The 21,272-nt window shown below is 38.7% G+C and overlaps 4 protein-coding genes across 9 annotated transcripts in view; 3 read left to right on the forward strand and 1 right to left on the reverse strand.

The window, feature by feature from the left end:
• Positions 1–3,762, forward strand: part of LOC133410320 (ephrin type-A receptor 6-like) — a 136,545-nt gene extending 132,783 nt beyond the window's left edge. For both annotated transcript variants that reach the window (XM_061691325.1, XM_061691326.1), the window contains exons 16-17: positions 131–280; positions 1,737–3,762. In XM_061691325.1, the coding sequence (XP_061547309.1) occupies positions 131–280; positions 1,737–1,851 (265 nt within the window). In that variant the 3' untranslated portion in view covers positions 1,852–3,762. The remainder of the gene's footprint in view (positions 1–130; positions 281–1,736) is intronic.
• A 1,565-nt stretch (positions 3,763–5,327) lies between these two features.
• LOC133410626 (ADP-ribosylation factor-like protein 6) lies at positions 5,328–9,285 on the forward strand. Of its 2 annotated transcripts, XM_061692031.1 has the most exons (9): positions 5,328–5,613; positions 5,716–5,766; positions 5,861–5,922; positions 6,031–6,099; positions 6,333–6,427; positions 7,821–7,950; positions 8,267–8,322; positions 8,461–8,473; positions 8,777–9,285. In XM_061692031.1, exons 1-9 carry the CDS (start codon positions 5,491–5,493, stop codon positions 8,808–8,810), a joined length of 633 nt encoding a protein of 210 aa, XP_061548015.1. In that variant the 5' UTR covers positions 5,328–5,490; the 3' UTR covers positions 8,811–9,285. The 2 variants fall into 2 exon arrangements, with proteins under 2 accessions (XP_061548015.1, XP_061548016.1); XM_061692032.1 differs by lacking the exons at positions 8,267–8,322; positions 8,461–8,473; positions 8,777–9,285 and adding an exon at positions 8,153–8,259.
• A 239-nt stretch (positions 9,286–9,524) lies between these two features.
• LOC133410961 (F-box only protein 47-like) lies at positions 9,525–13,935 on the reverse strand. Its single transcript, XM_061692663.1, has 10 exons — positions 13,779–13,935; positions 13,342–13,503; positions 13,058–13,134; positions 12,891–12,965; positions 12,691–12,802; positions 12,291–12,464; positions 12,069–12,218; positions 10,765–10,907; positions 9,822–9,981; positions 9,525–9,746 (listed from the first exon to the last, which is right to left on the reverse strand). Exons 1-10 carry the CDS (start codon positions 13,933–13,935, stop codon positions 9,646–9,648), a joined length of 1,311 nt encoding a protein of 436 aa, XP_061548647.1. The 3' UTR covers positions 9,525–9,645.
• Positions 13,936–15,981: 2,046 nt separating this feature from the next.
• On the forward strand, positions 15,982–19,800 carry LOC133410572 (claudin-14-like). 4 transcript variants are annotated; one of them, XM_061691919.1, is made up of 5 exons: positions 15,982–16,184; positions 16,377–16,474; positions 17,728–17,902; positions 18,527–18,788; positions 18,883–19,800. In XM_061691919.1, exons 4-5 carry the CDS (start codon positions 18,555–18,557, stop codon positions 19,387–19,389), a joined length of 741 nt encoding a protein of 246 aa, XP_061547903.1. In that variant the 5' UTR covers positions 15,982–16,184; positions 16,377–16,474; positions 17,728–17,902; positions 18,527–18,554; the 3' UTR covers positions 19,390–19,800. The 4 variants fall into 4 exon arrangements, with proteins under 4 accessions (XP_061547903.1, XP_061547902.1, XP_061547905.1 ...); XM_061691918.1 differs by having other exon boundaries at positions 16,377–17,902; XM_061691921.1 differs by lacking the exon at positions 16,377–16,474.
• Positions 19,801–21,272: the final 1,472 nt, after the last annotated feature.

Consider the following 21,272-nt stretch of genomic DNA (forward strand, 5'->3'; position numbering starts at 1 on the left):
AGCACTTTTCCAAGCTGTGAAATCTGCCATGCTGCGAAATTAATTATGTTCCAAATCCAAGATGCTGATTTAAAAAAAATTTAAAAAAGGCCGCCAGTATCTGATCTTACTGTGTTTCTGATTATGTCAGTCTACCAGAGTCTCCTGGGGAAGAAATGGACTACCCACTGTTCATCTCCATTGGCGACTGGCTGGACTCCATCAAAATGAGTCAGTACAAAAGCAACTTCATGGCAGCGGGCTACAACACGTTGAATTCTGTAGCGAGGATGAGTATTGAGTGAGTAGGCGAGCCAAAATGAAATGTCGCATCACAATCCTAATAGGAGTTATTGTTATTGTCAGCTGTGTAATGACTATTAACAGTAGTAATGATTTGACTAATTTAGAATGTATGGTGCATAGATAAACACTTGGGTAGGTCCTTCACTCACAATGACTTTATATGTGTAATCTCTTAAATTACACTTTGAAGATTTAGGTTGTTTTTTTTGGGGCGGGGGGTTGTTTGTGTTGAGATGCATTGCAAAATGTGAATTTAAGAAAATAATATGAATACAATGCAATAATAAAATTATACTTTGGACAATTATTAATCCTAATTTGGATTGAAAAATGTTGGATTTATCTTGCCCAACATTATAAAAAATAGACACAAAAGGAATGAAGACGCTGGTTTCTTTTTCTCATGAGGAGGGCGTATGGGAGATTGTTCAGATTACAGCCTCTCAACACGCTCTAAACAATCTCTCCCGTCGCTCCTGCATTTATTTGAAAATAGGGAGGTTTCTAAGTTTACAAGACACAACACACTAAGGGGAGGGTTTCAAGGTGAAAACATGGCACCAACACCTGCCACGTCCCGGCCACGTCCTTCTCTCAGATGATTCCTGCTGAGTCATCTTCTTGAAGGCGAGACATCTTTCTTTCTAAAAATTGTCCATAATACTAATGCAAGCTAAGCAAATAAATGATAACTTCTACAATATATCCAACAAAAAAACATTGCCATAACAGTTCATTCAGAGCTATGAGCAAAGCCATCACTAATTAGCAGTCAATATGAAAATTGTAATAGTGAATGTTGAAAAAAAATGGACCAATATGATACCTTTATAGGGCTTTTATCCAAATATTTGGAAAGTGAACATTTTAACCCAAGCAAATTATTATACTCCTTTCCAAGACTACAATTTACATTTGAAAGTACTTTTATTTATTACGAAATATACACCACTCTCATGATATTTAATTAAAATGATAACGTTCACTGATTATCCGGTATGCAGTAACTCACTACTGTCCTTTTCTATGTGGCGTCCATTTTGGCTCAAGTTAGTTATCACGTCTGGTTTCTTGCTCTCTAAAGGGTTACTTACATCTTGAAGCACTAAAGGTGGCAAAAGTACTTACTCACTCAAAAAAGACTGGCAAAATTAGAAGTACTGATTTAAGTACAGTCTGACATTTAAAAAGAAATTGTAAATTTTACTGTATATAATACCATTTTGATAACTTGGCACAACTGAAACTTCTCTGCACACAAAATATTATCCCTCTTATCATCTTATATCACGTTCATACTGAAAAGAAGAGAAAAGGACAACGTATTCGTCACAAAACATTCTTGTAGCTGACAACATCCGACCTGCATTCTACAATGATAATTATTCTTATTATACATTATACAATTCTATGTTTCTGTGTCCATGCGTGCGTATCCTCTCTCCGCTTAGAGATGTGAGGCGTATCGGGGTGGATCTGATCGGCCACCAACGGAGGATCATCAGCAGCGTACAGACCGTCCACCTCCAGCTACTGCACGAACAGGAGAAAGGCTTCCACGTATGAGGTCGCCCTTTCACATGGCCTGGGACCGACACATTGATGGAGCACATGGCAGTGAAGTCTAGACTGGGAGAGAAACACTTTATAGCGGAGGTCATTGGATTGGACAGACTGCCTCCCGGGCTTTCTTTATCCTTCAGTAGTAATGGACTCTTTTTCTACTACACACCCCTTACCCAGTACACCTACCTGGTCTGGCCAGACTATTTTTAAACCGCCCGATAAACTTTACATTCTGGCTCAGGCCCTCATTTAGGGGAATGTAATGCCTCGTTACAGCTTCGGTATTTTCTGTGTGGAGGTAAATTATCTTAGATATTTAGATTTACGAACATAATCTACTGAATCTTTGGGTTTTTCTTTTCTTGCTCATGTAGCTGCTCCTCGGTGTGTAAAAGATACGTTTTTACCCTCTGGGGGAAATGCCCTTACCACTTTTCATTTTGTAATATGATCATTTATCATGAAGGTATGTGCATTTCTTGACTCTCTCGCGCTCTCCGGAGAGTCTGGTACATCATACTTGAAGAAAGTGGTGAGAAGCAAGTCAAGGAGACTTCTTGAATGTTGAAGTGTATAGACTACTAATCAGTAATTATTATCATAACCTTATATCTGTATATATGTGCAGATCTATATGTCAAAGCCCTAGTGAATCTCAACTTTATTTCAAATGGTATTTATTTATGTCAGTTCAGCAGTAATCATGCAGTCACACAGAGAGATGAACAATTGTGTGATGGAAGACTTCAAAACATGGCGCTTACGCACCATCCATGTTTTTAGTGCCGCATGCCAAGCTCGCTAAACTGGATTTGTTGCCTTCACATGGGGGAAAAGAAAAAGGGAAAAAAAGTCAAAATTATTTGAAATATGGATTTCAAGAGTTGCCCTACAGAACAATCACCACTGTCTTAACACAAGAATGTTCACATAACTCATAAATACAGTATATTAGTTCATATTACCAAATATATTACATAGACTTTTATGGTGCTTGAGAATTATGAGAAATACTTTCAGTAAAAGGTATTGTTCATTTGCACACACGTGATTAATGGCCAGAACTAACAGTGCGTGTTCAGTACGAAGCCACTGGCTGCGTTTTACAGTCGTTCTGCTAGGCCACTGTGTGCTTACCTTGTGATCATGTAAAGGTTGTGGAATTTGTGGCAGTATAGGACTCGAAGTGTACATAAAAGTAGTCTGAAATGAAACTTTTGGATTTGCAGTAGTTGATGTCATGTCGTCAGATGTTTGCCATTGGAATTATTTATCTTCATTCTGAGAAAGAATGGTACACGGGCGGTGGTATAGAATATAAATATTATATATAAATATGAATCAAAGCCTTTCTTGGTGGGATTATGGAAGCCAGCGAGACTGGCAGCTTTTCAAACTTATGACTAAGTTAGCAGAGAGAGCACGAACATAAACGGCACCATCCTAATTTAAATTTGTCCTTCAACTAGCGACAGTAAAATGCACACACATGTATGCCTTACACTCTGTTAACATTTTAGGAAATATGTTTCAGTGGAATCGAATGATCTAGTCCTGAAATTAAGTTATAGACCATATCCATAACAGTAAATAAACTGGCTCTAGAGAACAAAGTCACAGTATGCCTCCAGCCATCAGCTATAAGAAAGTTACACAATATATACAATATATACGGTACATTACATGCACTCAACCCCTCTACAGTCAATGGAGAATATCAGATGCTGTTTGTTAAGCATGTTCTACTGCTGAGCAATGTTAGAACATTCTTTTGTACAAAGTACAAGTATACTAATGATTATAATTCTTGTATTTTATTTTTTTATAATTTCCAAAGAGTTGTAGATCTTGCACACTGTACGAGGCCGTTACTGCGGATATTTATTTGCAAAATAAAGTTGAAAAGCTCTGCAGGTTGGCTGCTCCTTCTGCTTTGTTTTGGCGGGTTTTAAAGGTGAATGAAAACACAGGCTGAAGAACGGTTTGTATCGGTACATATCATTTTTATGTGATTAAATTAATACACAATTTAACCAACTGAGCTTTTTTCAGATGGATTGAAAATACAGTGCATAAGATTTCTTTGAGAATATAGCCTGATGTATAAGGTACTTTTGAATATATATAGTACTGTCCACAAGTCTTGCTTTGCTCGCTGGCATTATTGTCTAAATCACAGGCGTCAAACTGGTGGCCAGGGGGCCGGATACGGCCCGCCACATAATTTTATGTGGCCCGCGAAAGCAAATCAAAATCGCTCATTGTGTTCTGGTGGACTACCATTGAGATATTTGCAAGCATTTTTTTGTTACCAATCCCCCTTTGAAAAGAAATGTAATAGTTGAAAAACATGTTTTTATAGGCTTCTGATTTCAAAACTGATTTCTTTTGTGCCTATTGGGACAAAAAGTGTAAAATATTAAGTAAAAAAGGGCTCTTAAAACTCTGACCCTTGAATTTAGTGCATACAAAGGAATTTACTTTTACACCCAAATTGTACATCAACAATATAAAATGAAGCATATACTAACATGTTTTAGCAAAGCAAATTACATCAGCACAACATTCTCATGTTTTTTTATCCTTTCGTGGTGACTTCAAGTCGCGAAAAGTTTCTATCCGTAATTGATTAGGGATAGCGAGGAGGACCATCATGTTTTGTTTATTTAACCCAACACAAGTGCAAAACCGAAAGACCATGCTCCAATAAGGGCCGTACGAAACGGTAGGCTAGTGGGTTCGAGCACTACAAGAATACAAAACCGATTCTGACAAACTTTGGAGAGGGGTGGCACATGGGACAAGGAAGAAGCCATTTTCGCCTGTTGCGTCACTATGACAACAATGGAATGATCCACCCAACAGAAGCTTACTTCATGGCAACTTGCTAACAAACAGCTATTTAAGCAAACATAAATTTATGTTTTGTTAAGTCAGCATTAGCTCTGATGTTTAGTCTACTGAGTGGCATTCAAGCTACTCTCCAGTATGTTCAGTATAGCATTACTAAAGCTAAGACAGTTTTTATACAGTGGCAGTGTCACAAGTGTTCTGTTGTTACACAAACAAATGTCAGTAAAACAACAATTTCATTTAACTGATCAAATGAACAGCAAATAAGTCAAGAGGCGGAGCTGTTGTACCGCTCAACTCCAAAGTTGACCTGTTGAAAGGTCAATTCCTTCATTACAAATTCTAACCTTGGGTTTGCACCACCAACCTTTACAGATGAATTCAATGGGACTGTGAAGAACACAGGGAGACAGGCTGTGAGTGAGTGCAAAATAGGCTCAAGATCAGCAGCCGTTGTTGTTGTGGCTGTCGTCAAGCAGACCAACGCATTACAGTAATGAATCAAATTCTTCTGGAGGAAAGGCCTGGGAAGGTGCACACTAACATGATCAGGTCACCGGGTGGTTTGCAGATCTTAATTCGAACTAATAGGATTAGCTGTTGCCAGCTGGGATGCGTGGGCAGCATCTCAGCATGTTACACCATTCGCTCCAAATACAGGGAACACACTTGTTTGCCTTAGGTTGTGATTTCTTGTTTTTAAACAGCAAGTTGTATTTCCAGCTATCATTCAATTAATGGGGTGATGCGTCGTATATTTCAAAAGTTTAGCATCAGTTGGGTTTAATGGGGCTGCTGGATAAACTGTCGGGCTGGCTCGGCCTGAGGAAGAAGGAAGTCAATGTTTTGTGTCTGGGACTGGACAACAGCGGCAAAACTACAATCATCAACCGGCTGAAACCAGCTAATGTAAGTACTCACTACTGATCTGAACCTTCTTGAACTAACAGGGCAACAACAAAAGTCAGCACTACATTACTTTGCAGTCGTTCATTGATTGCTTGTTTGCAGCATTCGAATCGTTTAGGCCCTTTCTCAGAGGAGTGGAAACATGTTAGTCAGGTAAAGACTATCATACTTTGAATACACATTTATATGCTGACATATTTGTCAATACTTTTCTGTTTTGTGTGCACATGTGCGTGTGTGCATGCAGACACCGGGACAAGAAATAGTCCCAACAATTGGCTTCAACATTGAAAAGTTCAAGAGTTCAAGGTAGCCATCAGACATTTTAAATATACATAAGAATTTCCTTTTTGAACTGGTTAATAGCCATAATTTTCAACTGATTCTGATGCGGTTGTTCTTTTTCTACATATGCAGCCTTTCCTTCACAGTATTCGACATGTCTGGCCAAAGCAGATACAGAAACCTGTGGGAGCACTATTACAAGTATGCGCACACAGCATTGCTTATTTCTAACAATCATTAAAACATCTCAATGCAATCTGTCCTTGTTTCCTCCTCAGAGCACTATTACAAGTATGCATTGTTCATTTCTAACAATCATTAAAACATCTCAATGCAATCTGTCCTTGTTTCCTCCTCAGAGCACTATTACAAGTATGCGCACACAGCATTGTTCATTTCTAACAATCATTAAAACATCCTCGTTACCTCCTCAGAGAAAGCCACGCCATCATATTTGTCATCGACAGCAATGACAAACTTAGAATGGTTGTTGCCAAAGAGGAGCTCGACAATCTTCTCAACCATGGAGGTAGAGTACAAGATCCCTACAATACTATAATATTAACAGTGCCAAAATAAGTGATTCTCATGCTTTTTACACCAGATACCACCTCCCCCAAAAAGGTGTTCAGAGTATATTTGTTTTTGTTAGCCACTGTACCATTAGGTGCAGTAATAAAGGGGTAGGGGCAATTAAGAATAAACAACTCAGATAATGTGTAGGCACGAGTGTGATGTTCTTACACTTACACGTGCTTGCTTACACTAACTGCTAGTCAGAACATTTCCTAAATCTCTCCACCTTGACCAAGGCCCCATTTCCAGCTGGAAAAAAAATAAAAAACAGCCCCTGTTCATGATGCTCCCACCAGCATGCTTCACTCGAGGTATCAGTCACGTGGACAGACATTTTTGGCACTTTAAATGATGGCAGGTGTGTGCTGACTCCCGTTTAACATGAGTTTGAATGTGATTGGTTAATTATGAACACAGCTGCATCTCCATTTATAACAGGGTGTGAGCACTTGTGCAACCACATTATCTCAGTTGCTCATTTTTACTTTCAACCTGTAAATATTTTTTCAATTGAGTTTTACAGGTTGTAAGTTAACTTATTGTGGGAAAAAGGTTTTAACATGATTTATCGTGGTCTTATTTCTACCTGCCATTTGAACAGGGGTGTGCTAAGTTTTTATATTCACTCTAGCCTCCCTTCACCTTTTTTGTTCATAGTGGTATTATTGAATGTTACTGATTGTGTTCACAGAAATAAATACTGTACATACAGTTACAAGTTAAATACATACCACTGTTCTTTCTTAATTTTTTGAAAAATTTTGGTGATGGGTTCCCTATTTCTGGCTTGAGCACCTGCCCCCAAAAATGTCTGTGCACGTGCCTGGCTGTTATTAATGTTAAAAATGGTTTGTACTCTGAATTTAGGATGGTTACAATTGACCCTGGAACTTGTATATAACAATGACTAGTGTGTATCAATTATTTGCTACAGGGAAATTGTTTTGTACGCCTCCTGTATTTCACTAACTAGCACATGGAAACTACTACATCATGTTTTGTTTTTTGGGGTTTTTTTGTATCCTTGGTTTGACAAAACATGATAACACTCCATGACACATGGTCAAACCTTTTTTTATATTGGTAAGTTTGTGTGCGCGTGCACTTTTGCCATTTCCAAGTGCCCTATAAATTTATTGTTTTCCACCCTGATAATGTGTAAGAGCCATGAATATGTGCAGCAATTGAAAATTGTTTTCTTCACTCTAAGATGTGACTCACAAAGGGCCACCACTTGTGGGTTTAGGTTCATTTTGAATGACTTGTAAACTTCACTTTTTCAGATTATTTGTTGTAGCCTCCATTTTTGCTGAAGATTCAACTTTTTTCATTGTGTTACCATGCAGATATTTGCAATAAAAAGCTGCCCGTGTTGTTCTTTGCAAACAAGATGGATCTACGTGATGCCATGTCGTCTGTCAAGGTCTCCCAGATGTTGTGTTTGGAGAATATCAAAGACAAACCTTGGAACATCTGGTAATACTTCACATTTACTCACATTCTGTTTATTAGATCCATATTTTTCATTTTTATTTATTTATTTATTTTAAAGGAAGTGCCCTTGAAATGAAATGGCTGAACTGAGGAATCTGGTTAAATATAATTGGCCTGGACAGCAGCATAGACTTGAACCTGAGTGACTCTTTTATAGATGTTTGCCAACTTGTTTACTCATTAGACAGATGGAAGGCAGATGGATGAGGAGCTCGGCAGCTTTAAATGTTCAAGTTGTAAAAGTGAACGTGCGCTAGGAGGCGATTAAATCCTCAACCTGCTCTTTTGGTCCCTGAAGTGCTAGCAATGCTATCGAGGGAGAAGGCCTGCAGGAAGGGATGGACTGGCTCCAAGGTAACGTGTGCATTTATAATGCTATACAGTCATAGTATTCTAAAATATGTTTTATGCTCATCATGTATTTCAATGAATAATATTATCTGCATCCTGACTACCATCCTTATTTAGACTTGTCTTGTTTTATACCCATAGAACAAATCGCACAGTAAGTACTGTATCGCCGTTCTGTGATTGTAGCAGTTTTGTGTTGTGTGCTTTGTCCATAAAATCAGGATATTAAAGTCAAACAACACCCAAGGATCTTAATTCACAAGAACAACCAAAATATTACCAGGCACAATTTACCCCCCACCCTCACTCACTCCCTTTAGGAGAGTACATTCCTTGTCTTTCAGTAGCATCTGTTTTAAATGTTGTTTCACAAGAAATCCCCTTTTTTTTGTACATTTTAATTGGAATAAGGGTAATTAGCTAACTTCAAATGTTTTTTTTTTTTACCTTTTACAAGGTCATATCAAAACAACGACCAGTTGAATGAGTGAAATGCAAATGGAGATGGACAGTTGGACGCTCAAACTTCATTGAGAAAGCTTTGTGTCGTAGGGTACACAGTAGGTATTTTCAATGCATGCCAAGATATATTTTTGCAAATACTGTAGTATTACAGTATTTGTACGAAACGATTTTGTTACCCGTTAGGCTTATAGATAGATAGATAGATAGATAGATAGATAGATAGATAGATAGATAGATAGATAGATAGATAGATAGATAGATAGATAGATAGATAGATAGATAGATAGATAGATAGATGTTTTCAAATGCTAACATGTTACAATATTATCATTGGTATGAAATAAAAATAGTCTTTTGACACCAAGGACTGAAATACAGTTTGAATGACATTTTGATCTGCATGCAACAATATCAGTACCATCCTAGTATTTATGAAAAAGTTTTTTTCATGCATTTATACACATTTTTCTATCAACAATGTTTTATGATGGAGGACAATAAAAAGCTTTGTTACATATTTAAAGATTGCATAATCTCTTTTTTCTTTTACAAAGCGCTTTAATAATACAACTTTGGATTCCAAACTTTCTGACCACATTACTATGGCAAACACTGACTATGGAAAATAGTCCCATATGAACAAACTCTACAAATACAACATTAATCACATGAACAAACTGCATTACGACCTCAATGACAGAGAGTCAGTGCAAATAAATAAACAATGTCAATAAATATTTTCTTTTATAATAAATACTAAATACATCCTTCATGACAAATAAATTCATCATTGAAACGTAACCCATACAAACTTTCTTTACTTTGTGTAATATTCTCCCGGCAAGTACCTTTGCATCGTTCCTATTTAAGCAACACATGGAAGAATTTCGCATGAAATCGAGCACTGGCGTCCAGGAGAAGACACGTGGCCGTGAAAATATCCCTGTTGTCAGGACGGTTTCCTGGAAACATGGAATAGCATTAATTAATTTTTGATGGGGTGTCATGTAAAGAAGAGGCGCGCTGACCCAACTTACCGTCTACATACATGTACAGAAGCTCAGCGATGACGTCTGAGAACATGTTCTCCAGATGGCGGATGAAGGTGAACTTTTGGACATCTGAGCTGAAGCCCTTGTGGAGCTGCTGTACCACATTTACCACCCAATTCATTTCATAGCCGTCCTTTTCACACACCTACATATTAGGGACAGAGAAAAATAAGGTTGTTTTAAAAAAGGCAGACAGTTATAATAAATGTGAAGTTTTGTTGCCCCTTCAAGGGGGTAAAATTCTTCTTACTGTATCTGGCCCTAACAATTCCGAAGTGTCAGAGTTTGTGAGTACTCTCCAATTCAATAAATATATAAACAAATCCATACAGATTTGTCCTTCAAAACTGTCACAGACAACAGCAACACCAGGGATGCTGTGGGAAATGATCTAATTTCACTTAAATCTGTCATCAAATTGTTTCATTGGAAATATATCTTTGTTTCTCTGTCTACGCCATTGACATATAGTGACAGGCAGAACAATTAGAGCAGGTTAGATGACAGAGGGGACAATAAACCTGTATAGCCACCTGTTTCCATTTATACAATTGAATAAGTCATGTCTTCCTGCGAGTATATCAGCTTTGTGTTCAATTAAACAAGCCCAAATTTCACAATGAGTCAGTAAATGTGTGAGTAAATTAAGACGAGAGCATCATTATATTTCAGTATTGATACTTTTTGTGACTTGGTTCAATGGTGTGCTGTGCGATTTTTCTAATGTGAAATGGGTGCCTTGGCTTAATAAAAGGTTGGGAAACACTGGTGTACATCCTGCATCCCAAAAAGTGACAAAATTAAGTTGGATTGGAATGAATATCCCTCTTCCTTAGATATACTGTAATAGAACAATAATCCCTAAAAATGTTGTTTGGTTTTTTTTGTCATCTTTTGGATTAAGGATACAAATAACATCAGTACCAACCAGAATAATGTAGACAATGACTTTGGCAATATCTCTGATGAGTCCCAGTTGAGCCCTGCTGGCCAAGACAGTGTAGCAAAACCTCTTGCCACATACCACCAAGAGCCGAGCGACATTCTCCACGTGCCATGGCTGAGGAATGACTGCAAATGTAGAACACAGCATCAAACAAATCAGCTCATTCCATTTGTTTTGATGTATATGAACATGTTTCATTCGTGCAATCCTTTGCTTATCTTGAGACACTCACATTCACACCTAAGGACAACGTAGAGTCTTCAATTCATCTAACAAATGTTTTTGTTTGAGGAAACCCACCCAAGCAAAATCTACGAAGAAGGCCTGAGCCGAGATTCAAACCCAAACCTCTCAACTGTGAGCCAGACGTGCTAGCCACGTGATCCAGCGTGGCGCTGTACATGGAATTTCATTTTTAACAAAAACAATAATGGATGAGTCGCTAATGTCAACTCATAACCTCGGGTGGTGTCCATGTCGAAAAAAAAAAAACATCAGTAAGTTACATAACATCTCTGCATCTTTCAATATATATTGACTTTGGGGGGCTGGGGGATGGGAGAACATTTTAGGTAATTTAACCATTTTTCATTTTCTGCATATAAACGGGGACTAGTTGTACACGGGCTTCCTCGAGTGGAAAGTGAAGAATCACTGCCTAAGTACAGTTCAGTTGTATTTAACTTTTTTAGTACATACATTTGCATTTAATCTTTAAGAACTGTTTGTTTTAAAACTTTCATTTAGGTCAATTTTTTATAGATTTTTTACGGGCAGCACATTTTGATTGAATCGTTATTTAATTACATTGTTTCCCCTTTATTTAAGTGCAGTGTCTATGTTCAAACTGCATAATATTACAGTGTCTTACAGTAATATTAAATATATGGTACTATTGAAGAATAAAACATCTGTTTTGTTTTTGATGAATACTTACGCTACTGTATTTTAATGTTGGTCATGATGGTGGTACTTGGAGAGCAAAGTATTTTTTAAGGCGGTACTAAAGAAGAAAAAAAAGTATAAGAACCACTGCTCTAAATGACAATATTTAACATTTGGGCGTTGTTGTCAGTAGTTTACAGAGTAAAACTAAAATGTTAATTTTACTCTCACATTTACATACACAGGGAGATAGCAAAATGAGAGAAACTGATCATTTTGCAGTGGTGTGTTAATTTTTTTTCAAGAGCTGTAATACAATACATGAATGTAAAAAAACATCCACATCCAGCTCACCCATGACCAAAACAAGGACAAACGTTATAGAAAATGGATGGCGTTACCAACGATCTCCTCGAAGACTGCTAGGGTTGACTGCATGGTCCAGTCTTTGATTACCGGTTTGTTGAAGAGCAAAAGGATGGCCCTGGCCAGGTTCCAGAGAGCATCCTGAGGCAGCTCCCGTTCCACGAGATCCTGCCAACTGATGGGGCCTGAAAGGAGGAGTAAACCCTGCCCACCTGTTGCTTTACACCACAGGCCGGGGTGAATGAGAGTTACCTTACCTTCGGACAGCTGTGGCCCATATAGGATTAACAGTAGGTGCGCTTGCTTGAACAAGGGCCAGGGCTTCAGGAGCTGCAGGAGCCAAAATCGACAGTCTGATTGGTTCGGCGACAGGTCCAGCAAAACCTTGCGGCAGAAGTAGCGGAGCTCCAGCTCTTCTAAACATTTCAGCCCTGCAGACACAGTGAGGAAACCAATGCATGATGTTCTGTTTTTCTTCAAACATCTTCTTTGCACAAACATTTTGCTCACCCAAAACATGTTTGAGGGGTTTGAGGTCAGCTAGGGCTCTGTGGGAGCCAGTCAAGTAAGTAAGAATACATATTTTTGGGAGACAAGGTTCCAAATCCGGTCGCCTATTGACCAGTTTGGGGAAAGCTTTATTTTAGAGGCCCATACCAGGTTTTCCAGTAGTAGTGATTGTCTCAATTTTATGCAGCAAATCGGTCACTTCGCACAGGAATTGGAAAACTCTTTGGCACTCAAACTCATCCCACCCTGCGATCATGGTCTGTAAAAGAAATCAATAGGAAAAAAGCATTTGTATTGAGCAGGTTTTCAGTTGTATCTAGTTATCCATCCATCATTTGAGCGTTCACCTGCAGAAAAACTCCATATCGAAACAAACCAATGCAGTCTGGTGCGGCGCACGTCTCCCGCAGGAAGCAAGGAACCTGCAAACGACATTAAAAATTCATGAAAATTAATCAATGTATAAAACATTGCACACAATATATCTCACCAAATGTCTTTTCACATTTCCTACCTGTGAAAATTTGTACAGGATACATTTCAGCCTCTCTTTTGTAGGTAGCAACATGGTGCATCGTTTGAACAACACACCTGAAGGCAACATGAGAACAATACTGATATAGCTACAGTTCACTACTCACAAAAAGTTAGGGCTAAGGGGCTTTTGGGTGAAATTTCAGGATGAACTTTACATAGGTGAACATAATGTGAACTTCTCTAAATTTTGCTTTGACTGTTCACTGTTTCAGTACTGGAGCTGTAAATGGCGAAATTCTGCAAATCTCCACAACTGCTTACCCAGGTCTCTGAAATGTTCACCAAAACATTCCTGTTCAGGGCAGCTGGTGTTATGAAAGTTTCGGTGCATCAGTTTTCTCTTCCAGGCCAGGGTGCTGATATAGTCCACCACATATCTATTCATCTGCTTGGACGCTAAACAGAACACACTGACCTCCAGCACTGCCAAATACACATTTAAAAAAAGTATGCTTGATAATGAATGTAAAACACAACAAAACAAAATCAGAAAGCTACATTATATTATTTAAAAGGTAACAGTGGTCAATTTTGTTTGACAGTGCAAAAATGAACTATCAGTTCAGTCAGTTTATGGCTGCGTCTGTAAACTGAATCGCTACTTTAAATAGTTACAAGTATTAATTTTTTTTCTATCCGTTTAGTTTACGAGTACGTTCAGATTGGACTCCTATTCTGTGCACCTTGTCGCACCTTACCTGACAGGTTCTCCAGAATCATATGAAAGACCTCCAGTGGAAGTTTCTGGAAGAAGTTTCTGCTGTCTTTCAGCTGACTGCGGGTCGTGACAGTTCCCCGACCGAAAGTCCAAATGGGCGGACTCGGCGTGTGCGTTCCTGCTTTTCCTCTCGCCATTATTCACTAGAAAATGTCAAGAAACTCCCTTTACTCATTTTTTATTTGCTTTAGATATACTTACGCAATACAATTGTTTGGGTGTATTCACTGGGAGTAGATAGTAGTGAAACATTTGGCAAAATACTCCCTTATTTAGCTTGCTAGCGAGTTAGCGTGCTATAGCTAGGTGATAGTGATGCTGTGTATTTTCTGTAACACAAAAAAAGCTCTTAAACGAAGTAATAGCGGTATATTTACAGTTAATTGTTTATCACATACTTCTAACACGCTTATGTTATTGTTTGTACAAATAAAAAACAATAAACTCACCAATTTGTTGAATTTGCGTGAAGCCGCAATACTATATCAATGGCTTTTTATTTAATGACACTCGGTGTTCAATATCCTTATTTATTGAGTGATATCAAAACGTACATCGTTAAATTAATGTATGGTATAGTAAACAGTTTACAAAGTAGCTTTACCTGTATAAATGACACCTCTGAAATGAGTTTGTGATATATGCTGCATGCCCTCAATTAAATTTAACCCAACTACCAGCTCGTCCAATCATAAGAAAGCAAATAATCTATTTGAAAAAACAGATTTGGTAGACCTTTTTTTTTTGATGACATTTTTATAACATCTTTTAATGTTACAACTCAAATACTGTTGTGCTGTTGAACCAGCACAGATAAGTAGTCACTTCGGTATATGTCACGTTAGTAGCAATATTTCCATGCATTAAAAAAGAACAGTAATAAATATTACAAGACAATACAAAAAAATACAGTGAATCCAATTTCCCAAAACTCTGAACTGTGTTTGTTTAAAAAAAAAAAAAAATGTGACTCTTCTTCCTATTATTTCCATTATTATGCCAATTTTTTCCATCCAATGATATCATCAGATTTTTGTTATAAATACCCAAAGAAATATAGGACACAAACTATTTTTATTTATTGTTAAAGGGTTAAGTAGACAGTCAACCAGCCTGCTTTGGTTGGGACTATTTGGTGCAGTATGTATTTTAAAAAAAAAAACATTTATTTTTTTAACTGTACTGTACTATACTATACATTATTAACCCATTCCTGCTTAGATGTTTAAAAACAAACAGTTCTTAAAGATAAAATGCAAATGTATTGAACTGAACGTCAAAGTACTGTACCTGAAAAGTAGAAAATGTACTGTACAAAGGTATTACAAGTAATAAAAGTACTGCATTTAAAAAATAATAAAAATCAACCAGCTGAATGCATAGCCACAAGCTTCATTCTAATGTTTGATCGTAATTGCATGTGTTAAATGTGATACATGTTGGGCAAATGTTTTGGGCACCTGTCAATAACTGTACAACTACTGGAACTAAAAATGTGTATCAAGTGTCACCTTGCAGCGAAAACAGCAATTTTCCTTGACTTCTGTTCAACGCTGGTTATCTGTCATCAAAATTATAATTAACTGCAGCGGCAATTATTGAATATGATGGGGCAATTACAGTATTGGAGATCCCACACAGAACATAATAGTGTAGGTAAGAAGTATGACTGTTTTGCCCTCTACCCACACACTTTCTACAAAAGAAAATATTTGTTTCCTTACGACTGTATATACTACTGTATATCGAATGTGAACCTTGACCTTGCAACCAAGGTACGGTGATTTTACCAATTTAAGGAACTTCCTGGGGGCACCCATAACTACGGTGTGGCCAGCAATGAAAACAAAATGTCACACTCCTGACCGAGAGCATTTTAGAGTGTCTGTGAGAATTTTGGTCTCTTTATCCAATCGTGTGCAATTGTGAGCTCGGCGACCAAAAAGAAAAGGCCTGATTTACAATGTCTGTAAGAGGTTTCTAAGTTATTGGGTTCATTATACCGTAAGTTTGCAAAGATGTGTGTCACGCAAGACAATGTATATATGTGGCTCAGAGGCACCCAAATACATTGTGTTATCCTCAAGCACATTGCACAACAGCTACGCTCAGCTGCTAATCACAGGATTATTCTGTCAAACTAAGACTATTAGGTGTTCCACATTTAAATGGCGTCTCCCAGACCACAGGCACGCTTCGCAGAGGATCATCGGCTCAGAATTGAGCATATACAGTGAACTGAATTCTAGGAAGTGCTGGAAAAATTGATTTGTCCTCCAGCAGGTTGTCCTTTGGTTGCAGATGGACCACCAAGGGCAGCGATGTTCCTAACAGGAGACGAGAGATCGACTTCCGTTTTTAATGACTACAAGGGGCCAACCTCACAGTATGTACCACATTGACATACACGTGTCAATAGTTCACCTGTGTGTTGAATTTTCAAATGTATGTATGTATGTATTTATGTATGTCTGGTTATATTAACTATTCCGAACAGAACAGTTTCAGTTATCAGTTTACAACAAGCCATCACAAAACTGACATCATTTCTGACGTTTTGTATTACTTTTTGTTTAAGTACGACGCGTGGATTGTTTGAAGCCAAATGCACCTTCTGCGCCCCTGTGACCCTGGGTCAATCTCTTGTACTGCTTTTACCATGTGGCGAGTGTTCAGGTGTGTTTTTACTACAGTCATTTATTCATAGTTCTTGTCTCCTTCATGGCTTTTGTTGTTTAATTTCACTCATTTCACCCGGTAGCAAACGAAATATTAAGGAACCTCCAAAGTTGAACACAGTCTGTTCCAGGATGTTTGTCGACATCCAATTTGTCTATATTTCAAAGCAGATTATCCTGTAACAGTGTAATCTAATGATGTAAATCAAAATATTCCGTTCAGCAAGACAAATTGGTGACATCATGAAATGTGTAAAGTGTCAATTGTTGTTTGTAAAACAAAAAAAAATAAGTTAATGGCTGTGTAATAAGACTTAATAAAGATCAACTAAAATAAAATATGTGACCCTGATAATGTGGCCTAGGTGTAGCACATATTGTATTGAGGAGTTTGGGCAAAGGAGTCAACTTCTTGCGTCACACTTATTAACATCCAAGTGTAAACATTTCAAACTTAGCCTCACACTAAACTGAGACATGTGCCAACTTCGACTTTGGTACATGTTTTTAAAAGTTTTTTTTCCCCCCCATCTCCAATTTCAAAAGCGCCAAAGCAACATATTTTTTAGTTGGTTTGTTTTTCACTCAAACTGGTTTGTGTATACTGCCCAAAGTCTCACGGGAAACAAACTAATCAGAAATCAACCAGCATCCTGAAAAGGATTGCCTTTTCAACTTAGAGGTTCCACTGTTTTTTCTCTTTTCTCACTTAACAAAGTGCTACAAAAGATGTACTTATTTTGGTGGTTAAATACGTGGACCATTGTGTGTTACATCTTGATAACTAAGAACAATGAACTTTATACCGAATGTGGTATTTGTGCAATGAACAAAAGCTCTGAGGTTCCAAATTTAGCTCGCCATTGTTGTGAAACAGCCAAGTCATTTCTCGAGATTCTTCTCCCCTTGACCTGATGTTCAAAACACGCAGCAGGACAAAGGCAAAGGAGGTAAATGCTGAACTTAAAATTCCCACCGCATAAGTGCTAAATGAGCTAGTGTCAGATCACATCCGAAATTATATAATTGGTCAGACTATTGCAGAGTTGATTATGCTCTCACGCAACCTTCATAGTGTAAGCATTTTCCAAGTTAGCGGTTTATATCAGTACAGTACTTCAAGCTTGGGTGGTTTCTGTCAATGTTTAATTTCTTCTCTCCTGAGGGGAGGGGAGGGGAGGATGTTTGCAAATAGACTACTGCGGTGTGCCCTCCTGAGAGAAGCATTAAACTGAACGCTGCTCTCATTAGTTACAGTTGTAGACACCTGCCACTCAGCGGAGACCGATGCCAGAATACTTTCAGCTTCCTTCGCTTTGCACACTTGAGGATTGGCTCGGAGTCCGTGACAAAATGTAAGCTCGCTGGAATTCACTGTACTACTGGGGACAGCGGCCTTAACTGGAAGAAGCATCTGCCGTTCAAGGTACTTTATTGCCCATACAGCTTTTTTCTGGATTTGAACTATGATCATTAGGTACACCCATTCAGTCCAACGGGAGCTGTATGAAACATTTTCCCCAAACACACATGCTCAGTTTTGAATTATAGTGCCAGGGAGTTATTAATTATTGCTGGGAAGGTTACTTTCAAAATTTATTCCAATACAGTTACTAGTTACCTGTTCAAAAATGTAGTTAGTAACGTAATCCAAGTACCATAATATTAAAGTCATGTAAAGTAATGTACTTTTGGATACTCCAATCCCAAATATGCTAATAAAGACAAAATTAATTAAATATCACTACAATATATATTTATCTATATTTGTCTGTTTTCTTTCCCTTTTTTCTTGTGAATGTCAAATATGCACGGTTTTGAAATGCAGAGGCCAGAGAACCCGGAATTCAAATTTTAAAACCTCACATCTGTGAGGCACTTGTTCACCATGCTGCAGAATTGTCAAAATATGTAAAGACACAATATTTCATACACTACTGGATCTTGTTAGATGAGGCAGGTGTACCTAAAGTTGTAGCTGCTGATTACACTTGCTCACAATAACCTCCTGTGCTCTTCAACTGCTTGGGATTTGAAACTACTTTTGCAGCTGGGGAGTTTTTCCAAGTAAGTGAAACATGGCCAGCACGGCAGTTCAGCTCCTGGGTTTCTTCTTGAGCCTGCTCGGGTTTGTGGGAAGTCTAGTTGCCACTCTGCTCCCGCACTGGCGCAGCTCGGCGCACGTGGGCCCAAACATCATCACGGCCACAGGCTACATGAAAGGCCTGTGGATGGAGTGCGTGTGGCACAGCACGGGCATTTATCAGTGTGAGCTGTATAGATCTCTCCTGGCGCTGCCGCAGGACATGCAGGTACAGTATTGCGCTCGCACACTTTTTGTTCGAGCTTGTATGCTTCTTCATTAGAGTAGAAGTGAAAAGAATGTCGTTTTGCCTCATCATTTAGGCTGCCCGTGCACTCATGGTGCTGTCCTGTGTGACTTCAGTCCTGGCAATTGCGGTTTCTGTGATGGGAATGAAGTGCACCTACTTTGCCCAAGGCTCATTAATCAAGTCCCCTCTGGTGATGAGCGGAGGGATCTGTTTTCTCTGTGCTGGTTTACTCTGCTTGACCACTGTATCCTGGACCACCAATGACATCATCGTGGATTTTTATGACCCCTTCCTTCCGAGCGCCATGAAGTACGAGATCGGGCTAGCGGTGTATCTCGGTTACGCGTCAGCCTGCCTCAGTTTGTGCGGGGGACTGGTACTGTGCTGGAGTAGCAGCGGCGAGCGGTCGCGGGGGCGACCCCAAAGGCAGAGGAGGCCGCCTTCATCCCCTCCTCCTTATATCAACAACACCTACCCCCCGGCTCCCCCATACAATCCTCCAGAGGCCCTCAAGGGTAATCGTGCCCCCTCACTTTGCTCTGTCTCCAGCAGTGGCTACAGACTTAATAACTATGTCTAATGTCCGCGTGGAAGTGCTTGCTTAACACGGGCACGCCTAAGCCACTGCACTGAAGGGAAGTAAGATATGGTACTCACAGACAAGTCAACTTTTCCATTCACACACAGAAACCCAACCCATTACACTGCATCGTGGCTAAACTACCACTAGATGGCGACATTCATCAGTGGATAGAAACAGTGGCGCAAACCAAGGAGGCTGTTATAACGGCCCTGTTAATGCAGACCAGGTTGTTTTCACTTTTGAAAGTATTTCTATTAAAATACTTTCCGAAAGACAATGCAACTACATAATGCATAATTGTGTCAGTTCTAAGAATACTTTGTAACTAAGTAATGTCAGGAAAATCACTCATGTAAAATGTCTTTTGATGGTTTATTTAAACACTTATGATAGGACAACAATAAAATGTGCTCCTCAAATATCATCCATCATTTCGTACATTCACTGTGTGCGCGCAGGTCATTAATCTCATTTGCACAACACTTGTAACAATATTAATTTTATATTAAACTGTATGGAGTGTCTCTCAAAAAGCATTCGTTAGACTGCACCTACAAAACTGGTTTATAAGAAAAGTTCCCAATTAGAGGTTCACTGTGTGCATGTCAGCCTGTCAACTGCACAGCAGCTAAATAACAATACCTGTCATAACACTGTCGCATAATAGCTATTGCACTTCTAAGAATATTTACATTAAAGAGTGTATATTGATTAACAGAACAGTAATTTCACATCTTTTATTGATTTTTTTTTCTTTTTTTTTAAATACACCGATTATACAGCCACACATATTCAGAGAGCCAACTGAAGGTGTTGACTCGCTGAAGGCCAACTGAAGCGAAATTAACACCCTCCTCAGGTGCATTCAATTGCAAGCTACGGTTTATGTTTATTCAATACCATAACACCTCCCCAAATAATAAATTTGTTGGCATCAACCACATACAAAAATAAACTCCCAAATACGTACTAGATATTGCCCGCAGCAATCACTGGTTTCAAGGTCAAGTTTGAATAAGCCTAAAAAAAAACTTACAATACAACATAAAGAGGCAGCATAATCACAGGACAGTCACCATTCAGTACCTTTTTTATAATACTGTTGTTAACTCCAAGAGGGCCAGCCATGTTATCTGCATGAGCTAGTCTAAGTACAGTATCACTGAACACAAAATGGTATCAAGACACAGCTAAGTGGGACCGTCCAACACTGCACATGACTGCCATCATCTCCAGGTCAGCATACAGGAGTGCCAAAGTGACATCTCCCTCTTGTTCAGGCAAAATGTCTCCTTTCGGGACATTTTGTTTCCACATGTAAAGACTTCATTGTACATGATACTGCATAATACATAACTTTAGATTTTGAGTGGATATTTTGTCACCAGACAAATTATTTCCCAAGATAAATCAACTGGAATTCCCTGCCTTAAAGCAATCTCCACAGGACCAGTGTCTATCTCAGATGCCGAGAACACATTAGACAATGGTTCCTGAAACCAATTCATCTCCACTCCTCGTATCAGAGCATTGCTGCTATGTTCCATCTCTTTGGTTGTCAGTAGCACACCTTTCAACAAGATAAACGTAGAGGCAACCATGTCTCGATGTATTGTCACTGGCAGTTTACAAATATTTTCATCAAGGGCAACACACAAATCGCGTTAATGAAAAGGTCGAAATTCCTCTGGTACCAAAGGTTTCCCAATAATGGGACCTTCCCACCAAAGCAAAAAAAAGGGCATTTAAGTCGTCATTTTGCGATTTAGGGAGGACCCTGGTTTGGAGGCCATTGAGTTTTGGTGAGATGGTTTTGAAATTGGTTCTTGGTGGTTTTAATGTAAAGGTTGACTTCATCTGGCACAGAGCGTCTGTTCAGC

This window comes from Phycodurus eques, chromosome 12 (assembly GCF_024500275.1).
Source record: "Phycodurus eques isolate BA_2022a chromosome 12, UOR_Pequ_1.1, whole genome shotgun sequence".
NCBI classification, from domain to species: Eukaryota; Metazoa; Chordata; class Actinopteri; order Syngnathiformes; family Syngnathidae; genus Phycodurus; species Phycodurus eques.